Raw genomic sequence first — 12425 nt, forward strand, 5'->3', positions numbered from 1 at the left:
CCTGTGTCCTCTTTCGTCTTTTCTGTCCTTTTTCCAAAAATTTAATTTTTTTACTTTTAATCTTATTTTTTACAATTAAAAGAAAATCTACTCGTCCTATCTAAAAATGATTAATAATAAATTAATAGATTTTTTCAGGCGAACATTTTTTGTCTGCTAATTTTAGTTTGTACGTTGTGTAATTTTCAAAAAAATTTAATATTTTTATTTTGAATGTTAATTTTTACGTTTAAAGCAAAAACCACGTGTCCTATCTCAACTTATCGCTCTTTTGTTGATAAACAAGTTTTGTCTCATTTTTTTCCGTAGCTTGTATCGCTAGTCCAAAAAAAATTTATTTTTTTATTTTTAATGTTTGTTTGACGACTAAAAACAAAATCTACGCATCCTATCGAAAAGTGTTTTATTATAAATTTGTAGGTCTTTTCAGGGCGCGCAATTTTAGCTTATTCATTTTTTTGGTATCTTGCATAGTTTGACAAAAAAATGGAATTTTTTGATTTTTCATTAATTTTGGTACAATCAAATTTGGAATTTTCAACTATTCGACCAAATTAAAAAATTTGTTATCATAAGCTTGTAGGGCTTTCAAAAAGCAACATTTTTCTTTTCATGACTTTTTTCATATCGTGCGTTGTTTGGCTTAAAATGATCATTTTAGTTTGCTTTTTGGGTTTTTAAAATGCTCCAACTCTGATAATTCTGTTTTTACAGAAAAAAGTCGTGGGGATAAATTGTTTGAGTTTCTGAGTACTATGAATAATTGTACATATAATTTTGAAATCTTGAAAAAATGTGGTTTCAAAAATTTTCAGTACGATCAAATTTTGAATTTTCAACTTTTCGACCAAATTGAAAAAGTTGTTATAATCATCTAGTAGAGCTTTCAAAAAGCAACGTTTTTCTTTCCGTGGCTTTTTCCAAATCATGCGTTTTTTGGCTTGAAATTTTCATTTAAGTTTTTTTTTTTTGGATTTTGAAAATGGTCTAACTCTGATCATTTACTTTTTATAGAAAAAAGTCATGAGGATAAATCATTTGAGTTTCTTAGGACTATGAATAACCGTTCATAGAGTTTTGAAATCTTGAAAAAATGTGGTTTCAAAAAATTTGAAAACGTGCTCACTTTTTAAATTTTGATTCAAAATAGCTGGTTTACGAACTTGACCTTTATTTTAGGACACTAAAAGAGTATACCAAAGGCCATTTCAATCTGTTCATTCTTTCGAAAGTTATCGTGCTAACAAACTAAAAATCTACAGACTCACGCACACACACACACACAGGCAGACAAATTCGTAAAAAACTGTTTTTCGGATTCAGGGGGTCTCAAAACGTGGACATTTGACAAAAACGGGGGAGGGGGGGGCAAATTTTACATAAATCTAATACCTTCTCTTGACGAGAATGTAAAAATTCATTAATTTGTCATGAATAATGTTTTGATAATTCTGTTTCCGGTTTTTTTGTGAAAAATAGCTTTAAGAACATTTTGAAAAAAGTAAATTTTTTGTTAACCCACACATGAGACGAAAAAGAAATTAAAAAACATAAGTTGTGATGAGAATGTGCCCACGCAGCGGGCCGATTTTTTATTGTTAATATCGTGTTTCACATTTAAAACACAAATTATACATGCTATCAAAAAGGTATCTATAACAAATTTGTAGATCTTTTTGAAATGCACAATTTTTGTTCAGTCACCTTTTTACCCATTTTGTCACATTTTAACCGTAAAATGAAATTATTTTATTTTTCATTCTTTTTTATTGTCAAAATTGGAATTTTCAATTTTTTTTTTAAATCAAAACGGTGTTTAAACAATCTTGTAGGACATTGAAAAAGAAACAGCTTTCTTCTCTTGACATTTTTCCATATCATGCGTTATTTGGCTTAAAATGTTGATTTTCTTGTGTTTTTTGAAATTTTGTAAATGCTATAACTGTGGTAAATTTTTGTTTTATAAAAAAAAGTCATCAGGATAAATTGTTCGTCTGATTGAATACTACGATAATCTGTACAGACAATTTTTGAATTTGAAAAAAAGTGGTTTCAAAAATTTTCAAAATACGGTCACTTTTTGAATTTTCACCCAAAATGGTTGGCTAACGAACTTGACCTGCATTTTAGGACACTAAAAAAGTACACCAAAGGCCAATCCAATCTGTTAAATCTTTCGAAAGTTATCGTGCTAACAAACTAAAAATATACATGCATACATACACACACGCGCGCGCGCAGAACAGACACATTCGTAAAAAACTGTTTTCCGGATTCAGGGGGTCTCAAAACGTGGACATTTGACAAAAAGGGGGAGGGGCGTCAAATTTTACACAAATCGAATACCTTCTCTTGATGAGAATGTAAAAAATCGAAATATTCGCTAGTACAAATCTCGAAATCGACAATTTTTCGGGCAGATTCGTGCTCAGCATCGGAAAATACAACCCAGGGGAAAAAGTCGGATATTAGCCAGAGTTCACGACCGGCGCAGTACCACGCCAGTTGTAATTCAGAATAAATACCAGTACTGTCTGTTAGTACTGTGCCAACCGTCGACATAGTACTGTTTTACTACTGGCTCAGTACTGTCAATACTGGTAGAATACCGACGCAGGAATTCCGCCAACGGTTGGCGCCATACTGGTTCACAACTGGCCCAGTACTGACCATCACCTTTGGTGAAATATCGGCACAAAAGTTCCGCCAACGGTTGGCCTGATACTGGTAATCTACTGGCGCAGCACTGATACATATTACTGGTAACATACAGACACAAGAGTTCAACCAATGGTTGGCATTATACTTGTTCACAACTGACCCCGTACTGACCTTTATTACTAGTGCAATACCGGCGAAGGAGTTCCGCCAACGATTGGCGTGATACTGGGTCGACTACTCGCGCAGTACTGATACATATTACTGGTAAAATACTGACACAAGAGTTCCAACAACGTTAGGCATCATACTGGTTTACAACTGGCCCCGTACTAAACTTTATTACTGGTGTAATTTTGGCACAGGTGTTCCGCCAACGTTTGACGTAATACTGATATATTACTTTTGTAGTTCCGATACGTATTACTGGTAGAATACTGAAACAAGAGTTCAACGAACGGTTAGTATCATACTGGTTTACAACTGGACATATACTGACCATCACCACTGGTGCAATACCGGCACAGGAGTTACGCCAATGGTTAACGTGATACTGATATACTACTTTTGCTGTACTGTTACGTATTACTGGTAAAATACTGAAACAAGAGTTCAACGAACGGCTGACATCATACTGTTTTACAACTGGCCCAGTACTGACCGTCACCACTGGTGCAATACCGGCGAAGGAGTTCCGCCAACGATTGGCGTGATACTAGGTCGACTACTCGCGCAGTACTGATACATATTACTGGTAAAATACTGACACAAGAGTTCCAACAACGTTAGGCATCATACTGTTTTACAACTGGCCCCGTACTAAACTTTATTACTGGTGTAATTTTGGCACAGGTGTTCCGCCAACGTTTGACGTAATACTGATATACTACTTTTGTAGTTCCGATACGTATTACTAGTAGAATACTGAAACAAGAGTTCAACGAACGGTTAGTATCATACTGGTTACAACTGGACATATACTGACCATCACCACTGGTGCAATACCGGCACCGGAGTTACGCCAACGGTTAACGTGATACTGGGTCGACAACTGACGCAGTATTAATACGGATTATTGGTAAAATACTGAAATAAAAGTTTAACCAACAGTTTGCATCATACTGGCGTACCACTGGCTGAGTAGTGATATGCGTTACTGGTGAAATACTGGCACCGGCGTTTCCCCAGCGATTGAAGTAGCAGTGGCCACATACCAGCTTCAAGTGTTGATTGACAACCGACATAAGAGTTCAGCCAGTGGTTGTCGTGATACTGAGTCTATTACTGGCGCAGTACTGATACGTATTACTGGTCAAATACTGACACAAGCGATCAACCAACGGTTGATGTCATACTGGTATAGTACTGGCATGGAAATAATATTTATTACTAGTGAAATATACTGACATACGAGTTTAACCAACGATTGGCATCGTACTGGTTTTCAACTGGACCAGTACTGACCATTACCACTGGTGTCATACAGACACAGGAGTTTCGCCAACGGTTGGCGAGATACTGGGCCTACTACTGGCGCAGTACTGATACGTATAACTGGTCAAGTACTAACACAAGCGTTGAAGCAACGGTTGGCATCATGCTGGTGTACTACTGGCTTAAGATTAATATGCATTACTGGTTAAATACCGTCATCGGTGTTTCGCCAGTAATTGGCGTAGTTCTAGCTACATAATAACTTCAAGTGCTGATTGACAACCGAGATAACAGTACAGCCAATGGTTGGCGTGACACTGTGGCTACTACTGGCGCAAGAGTTCAACCAACGGTCGGCATTATACTGGTGTACTACTGGCTTAGGAATGGTATACATATCTAGTGAAATACTAGTACGGGCGATTCGCCAGCGATTGGCGTATTTTTTTGTAATTGTTACTAATTGTATTTAAAATTATAATTCAAACAATGTTTTTTTAAAACGAAAAATGGTATTTTTAATGTGAATTTTCAAAACAGAACAGTTACTCATGTTCCCAAGTGGAAATGTCGGTAGTGTGCCGGAGTTCATCACTGGCGCAGTACTGGCCCAGTACTGCCCACCTGTACAGACAGCCGGTGGTTCGCCCAGTATGACAGAACATTGGCTGTACGACCGGGGCGGTACTATGCCAGTAGTACAAAAATAGACTTAAAAAAACACGCAAAACGTTATACGAAGGTTTAAAGAAAATTGTTATTTAAAAAATTGGTGCGCAACGTGGTAAAATTTCTAAGTTCCATCGATAGGAATTTTGAATGCTCATTAAATGTTACTAACACAAAAATTTTAAAATGGTCAAAAACGCGAAAAAAAATATTATCCGAAGAAAAATTGTAGTCGATTAAAGTAATTTATTTAAAAATTATTTTATTTATATTGCCGTGAACAGTTAGTTTATTGTGTGTGTGTGTGTGTGTGTGTGTGTGTGTGTGTGTGTGTGTGTGTGTGTGTGTGTGTGTGTGTGTGTGTGTGTCGTATGATGATAGAAAGATTAACGAGAAAAAAAGAGTTAAAAAATTATTGTTTTAACTTTTCTGAACTGTAGCTTATGAGGATGGCTTTTTCATAGAGTTTCAACTTGTCGGATTAGCGCAGTGGTTGGCAATCCCGACTACTAGGCGATAGATTTAGGTATGTAGATGTAGGTTCAAAACTCCGCAGCGTTAGAAATATTATGTGTAATTTAATGTGTAAAAGTGTAATGTATGTATTCATTCTAAGCAGCGTTATTAGCATGTATTCACAAAATACTCGCAGTCAATTATTATTTATTTTTTAAATACCTTTTTTGTTATATCTTTACATTATAGAAACAGTGGGTGCTAAAATTAAGCAAAAAGTTTTAAAATTATATTTTTGTAATTATAAATAATATTCGGACGATATGCAGTCGTATGATGATGAATGGATGGTCTTTAAAATAATTAAATAATTTCTTATCATTTTTAAAATTAACTCCGGCATTTTCGTACGCCAGCGGTTCGGCAGTACTGCGCCAGTACTGACAGGCCAGTACCTCCAAGAATTACAAGCAAGTACTGGCATAGTATTAGACCAGTACAACTAACTAATACTGGAACTCCGACAGGCGGTACTAGGCCAGTACTGGGCCGGTGGTGTATTTCTATCTGTGATACCTGCGTTATCACTTGGAGCCTGACCAGTATCTGCTCAGTACTAATCTGCAGTAGTGGCCCAGTGGTGAACTTCAGTGCTGGCCCAGTACTACAGGTCAGTACCTCGCCGAGTTTGCAGTATTGGTTGAGCCAGTACTGAGCCAGTTCTAACAGAGGGTACCGCACCAGTACCAAATGCAAGTACTAGCCCAGTACTGGCTAAATACTGCAAGTCAGTACAGTAAATTATTATCCTTAGGGGTTTTACCGACGTAAGGTCAGTAGTCCTGCCAGTATTCTAACAGTATCGCGCCAGTGCCGAACTCCAACCGGCAGTACTGGCGTGGTACTATGCCGATTGTAAATTTCCCCGTGGGAACCAAATATGTGAGTTTTAACCAAATCGAAGGTGATCAATCCTTTATGCAATTTTCCCTTAAATTCTTTTTTTTTTTAATAATTTTCAGTGAAAAGAACTGGCATACGAAATTAATATTTTAAATAATTTATTAGATAATTTAAAAGTTATAACTTAACCACCGAATATTATTGGAAAGACAAAAATGTTTATCACGTTGTGATAAGCTAATCAGGTTTTCAACATCAATGATTGCGACATTTTCGAGAAGTTACACCACTTGTTTTAGATAGGGTATACACTGCCGTGCAAAAGATTTAAGCCACCTCTTTTTTGATGACTGATTTTGATGACTGATTTGTGTAAAATATATGAAACATATAATTATGAAGTTTCTATGTAATTTCCTAAAAATATATATTTATTTAACTTTTGTTCTGATTTGCCTACAGATAAGATATGTTCCAATTTTTCCCATTTTTTTATTACAACTTCAAGTTTTTGCAATTCGAAAATACTTTTCTTTAACTTTTTACACTCGTAAGCTGTTGAAATACAATGAAAAAATAGCTTCAAAATGAGCCCAAGAACATTGAAAAATGTTGCTTATTTCGGAAGTTATTGAAAATGTAAGAATATATTGAAATTGACAATATTTTTGCAATATCTACTTAAAAACTAGACAAATTAGCTTCACCCTGAGCTTATTTTAAACAGAATTTCGAAAATAATCAACCTTCTAAAGATAAATTTTGTTAGTTCTGGTATAATTAAAATTAAGAGAATTTATTCAGTCATAAAAAAAGAGGTGGCCTAAAACTTTTGCACGGCAGTGTAGGATAGTTGACAACTACCAAGAACTACGTTCAGGATAGAGCTGCGATTAGAACTAGTTTTGTAAAGATAAAAATATTGTGATAAATCCATTCAATGCCATAGCATTGATAAGAAACGTGTTTTAAAATTACAAGGTCTTCACCTATGACACTATTTAATTAAATTCAAGAAATTGTAATGAAGTGCAGTAGAAGGAAATAAATACGATTCACTTACGTGGGACAGAGATGAGTGAAAATTGTAATTTGAAATCTTAAACGAAAGCTGAGGTTGCAGTATAATTGTTATAGGCTAATAATATAGGCAATGAAAATATGTCGCATGATCGCATGTTAGTTTCTGCATCATTGACGGCTAATTCTAACTGACATGTCATCATGATGGAACGGCTATTTCATATTTTCTTTTTACTCAAAATTATACCTCATTTGGAAAAATTTTAAACTTTTATCAAGCATCAATGAAAAAGTTCCAAGTCCTAAAAATCTAACTAAAATTCTCTAAGAATTACGGGCTTTTGAAAAATTCCACGAAATAAAAATTATAGATTAGATGGATATATAAAGACCTAGTTCAGAAATTATGCGCTGTGACAAGGACGAATTACACTGACCATGGAGAAACGGGAAAGTGCATAATCTATAGTCGATAATGATATTGTAATTGATACTATAAGTCATAATCACACGTATTTGTTTAGTGAACCTTATCTCAATAAAAATGCGCTTAACTAGGAAGTATACTTCCAAGTATTTAATAAGCATCTGTTAGATTTTTTCTCACAAGGATGACACGGCGAAAGGATCTAAAAAAGGGGAATAGTGCATTTTTTACGAAAAAGTGTTTTTAAATAATGTTGAAATAATTTATTATTTCTGTCATTAAATTTCTGTGATTATAAAAAAAGCAGAAAAAAATTGGTTAAATAAACCATTTTTATACATTTAAACTCGCTCTCATAATAAAGAATATTTTCTCTTCTAAAAATTCCTCCATTAATAATTAAATCCTGCTACTTATTAGTATCATTAAAAATGTCTTTCCTGTATGTTATTTCATTCCTACTTTGATTAATACTTTAATTTCAAATTGGAAACCAATTTACGTTCCTGGTTTTTTATATTTCAATATTAAAAACGTAAACTTATTTAAAATACATACAAAAGACATTTTTTAATATTAAGAAATCTACACATTTTTTAAACGAAATCATTTGAAATTCTTTGGAATCTTTTTAAATAACTAAAATACTATCAAATCCATCTAAATTTGTCTAATTCCTGCATAATCTTTGAAATCCGTAGAAATCTCTTAAAATAAAATGTAATGCATTACCGAAAGTTTTCTAAAAATTCGTTCAAATCCCTTAAAATCATAAAAATTCACTTAAAAGGGTGGAAATCATTTGAAATTCATTAAATATAAATGCAATTAAAATTAAAATCGGAGCCCCGATTTCAGCATACCCGATTTATGTTTTCCGAGAATTGACTCCACGTGGCAGTTTCGGATGATACGAGCCGCGGGGATGTTTCGTGGTCATTCACAAGTGAAAAAACAGTAGCATAGAGATAAAAAGCGGTACCATAACAGCCTAATTAGATAACTGCGTCACGTTCGGATAACCCCCTGAGTCGAAAGTCAAAAACACAAACTATTTAAGAATCCGAAAATTACAACTTTTTAAATATGAAGAGATCTGCACATTTTTTAAAAATAAATCTCTAGAAATTCTTTGAAGGTCGTTAAAATTACTTAAAATCATAAAAAAAATTCAATTAAATAATTATAAATCTTTTCAAATTCCATGAATAAAAATTTTCTAATTTATTTATCAAATTTCTCTATAAAAAAAAACGTTTTAATAAAAATGAATGCGCGCATCACAACCCGGGGTTTTTATTTTCAACTATTACATAGAACATTTTTTTTAATGATAAAAGTTCTAAACCTTTTTGAAACGAGTCAAATAATATACAAAATGTTCAAGTTTAGTTAGTAAGATATGTTTGAAAAAACGCTTATTTTCGCAATTTTAGTATTTTCATGGGTGCAAATTTTTTTTAGGCCGTGTCTAGGTTCTCCGAAATTCGGTGAGCGAAGAAAAAATATTTTCTGTGAGCCCAGGGGAGCTGCAGAAAAGTTTGACTAGGTTTACCTAAATTCGATGAACGTAGCACAAATATTTTTGGTGACCTAGAATACACTTTTTTTACTCATTTGAAGGTCTTAACTTTTTCTATAAATATTTTTCGTTACATATTGTTAAATTTGATATAGTAGTTTCCTAAATCTTAAATTAAAATTTTTTCGTATTTAGAAATTTTACATATAAAATTGATAATTCAGAAATCGCTTAGCTTTTCTTTAAAAAAAAAATATTGATAAATTAAATTTACAACTGAAAACTTAGAAATTGCTCAATTTTAATTGTTTAAATTTGAAATTGTCTAATTATGAAAATTTGAATGATATATTTTTCGATAGTGGTCTTTTTATTTCAGGGTCATATTTTCAATCGAAAAAAATTAATTTCAACTAAAAAGAGCAATTTTTAACAAAAAATCAAAGTTACATTTTCAATTTAAAAAATTAATTTTCCACCAAACTGATGAATTTTCAACTAAAAAGATGAATCTTCAACTGGAATAATTGAATTTTAAACCAAAAATATCAAGTTTCAACTGAAATAATTTATTTAGTTGATTTTCAAAAACAAATTATTTTTTAACATAAAAGACAATTTCAACCAAGTAAATTAATTTTAAACGAAATAATCAAAATTCCAACTAAAAAAGACAAATTTTGAACCAAACAGTTGATTTTTGAATTAAAAAGGTCAATTATCAACAAAAAATGGGATAGTTAAATTTTCACCTGAAAAAATTAATTTTCTAAATAAATGATGAATTTGCAAGTGGAGTAGTTGAATTTTAAACAAAAAATATGACTTCTCAACTGAAATTATAAATTTTTTGACTTAAATGATAAATTTTCAACTGGAACAGTAGAATTTTTAACAAAAAAGATGACATTTTAATTAAATGATAAATTTTCAACTTAAATGATAAATATTCAACTGGAATACTTGAATTTAAAAAAAAGATATTAAATTTTTAAGAAGATTACTTCCTACAAAAAAGACGAATTTTCGACAAAATACATGAATTTTTAAATACAAAAAAAAGTAAAAAAAAATTGAATAGTCAAATGATCATATAAAAAAGTTAATTTTGAATCAGAGATGAAATTTTAACTAAAATTATGGAATTTTCAATTGAAATAATTAAATTTGCAATGAAAAAAAAAAAATTCAACAAAAAAACTAATATTTAAAAAAATAGCTACATTTTCAAACAAAGTTAAGAATTTTAAAATAAAATAATGAATCTTTGACTAAAATAATGTAAATTTCGAACAAACAAATAATTTTTCAACCATGAAGATTAATTTTCATCTAAAAAAGATAAATTGTCAATCAAAAATTTAATACTTAAATTTTCAAGTAAAAAATTAATGCTCAAGCAAAGAGATGAATTTTCAACTAAGGTGATAGAATATTCAACTGGAATAGTAGAGCTGGATGCCTACTAAATTTTGTCCAAGAATTTCCCTGCGACAATTGCCGCATTTTTCCCGTTTATAAATATAAGAAATCTATCATATGATAGAAGCATGCCTGAAAATGCATAGTGGGTTGCGACATGCTTAGTTCGCTTGATTGCAATATTAAAATTAATCTAAAAATATTTCTTTTTATAATTAAAAAAAATATATATTTCTTAAGTAACAACAAAGTAAAACAAGTAGCTAAATGGATGAATAAAAAATGATGAATTATGAGGAAATGAAATGCACTTCCTGAATCAAAAATAAAATCAAGGACAATTCCCGGATTTTTTTTGAATTTACGCAGAGTAAACACCCTATATTTATTTCTAATGGATAGAAAATAGTGTTTTCCTTTCATTATTCTAAACAACAAAAATATTATATTTATTTACGAACTTTGTACACTATATAGTTAGTTTAGTTTCAAATTAGTAAAATTAAAAAAAAAAACTTAAAATAATATTACAATTATTAAATTATTTTTAAAATTATTAAATATAATTATAATTCTACGAGTTAAAAAAACAACCTGCATTATTCGCGGTAGCGTATTCTCGTTTTTAATAGGATATTTGTAATTTTGTATAGATAGAAGAAAGACTGAAATTCCTGTTCTCATTTGAAAAGTGCTTGGAGGAACTGTTTAGAATTTACGCGGACGTGATAGTTTGACTAATAATGTGCATAATCATGTTAATATTAACGATATGCAAACACGTCGGTTGCGCACATTTCTTAATAATTATAGATTTACCCAACAAGCGTCAACTCTGACAAGATAATTTGTAAAAATAATCAAAGGCAGAAAATAAATTAAAATGGTGAGGAAACAAGCCACGAAGTATTAACCTTTCATTGGCACTTGATTTTAAAATTTTACATTTCTCCTAGTAGCTTTATTATTATTATTACGCTTTTGTTAAATCTCAAGGTCTGGTTTATTTTATCACATTGCCACTTAAAAAATACTATATATTTTCAAGTTATTAAAACATAAACTTGTCTCTAGAAGATAAATCGAGGACAAACTTACCTAACAAACAGCTGTTCCTGATTGTTGACTCTCCAGGACACAACAGTGGCACCTGAAAATCGGAAAGTTTCTATTAGAATTCAAAAACAAAACTTGGCGCGCTCCTCGCGTATACAGATTTGACATTAGAAACAATCTAAAAACAATAACTTGATGCCAATAAGCATAACGAGCTAGAATTAATATCCCTCGTGAGCCATTCTTGCGCAACTATTAGTATTCAAGAATAAAAAACCGGCATTCATAAATACTTGAATCCAGTGATTGAAGCTTGCATTTCACAAACAAGGCTAACTTTAAATACACATTGCACCTTTGAAGACCTCAAACGAAATAGTACCGGCAACACCGGCAACTTGAAAAGAGAATAAGAAGAACCTTGAACTTGAAAAGCTTGAAACTTGAGATTTGGAAGCTATCAACACTTTCTGAGGAACTCGAACTCGAACCCGAACTCGATTCGACTCGGCGCTCTGGATTCAAGCCGATCGTAACGCGGCAACTGGACGTGCGTCTCGTGTTTTTTGTTTGACTTGACAGAAATAGAGGAACTTGTCAGCTAACCGTTTAGAGATGAAAAAAAGCTTCCTTTGGAGGAAGTTGGATGAGTCGCAGGTCCAGTTTCACCACGTGACGTTGTTGAGGCCGGCACAGATTTGCTATCGCGGTTTCGCACGCGCGCACGTACCGTGTAAATTGATCGTGCAGGTGGTATTATTGCCCCTGTCGAGCACAACTACGCTAGTAGCCGCTGCCATGTTTGAATCGTGAATGCCAGCGCTGCCGGCGACCAAACGCAGCCAACCTTTGTTC

At 32.5% G+C, this 12425-nt stretch overlaps 1 protein-coding gene across 1 annotated transcript in view; it reads right to left on the reverse strand.

Moving 5' to 3' along the window:
• The window catches only part of LOC117168893 (glucose-6-phosphate 1-epimerase), a 59183-nt gene extending 46758 nt beyond the window's left edge, over positions 1 to 12425 (reverse strand). Inside the window, exons 1-2 of the mRNA XM_033354813.1 lie at positions 12301 to 12425; positions 11613 to 11664 (exon numbers count right to left, since the gene is read on the reverse strand). Coding sequence (XP_033210704.1) covers positions 11613 to 11664; positions 12301 to 12370 — 122 coding nt within the window. The 5' untranslated portion in view covers positions 12371 to 12425. The remainder of the gene's footprint in view (positions 1 to 11612; positions 11665 to 12300) is intronic.

The sequence above is a fragment of the Belonocnema kinseyi genome, chromosome 3 (genome assembly GCF_010883055.1).
Source record: "Belonocnema kinseyi isolate 2016_QV_RU_SX_M_011 chromosome 3, B_treatae_v1, whole genome shotgun sequence".
In the NCBI taxonomy this organism is placed as follows: domain Eukaryota; kingdom Metazoa; phylum Arthropoda; class Insecta; order Hymenoptera; family Cynipidae; genus Belonocnema; species Belonocnema kinseyi.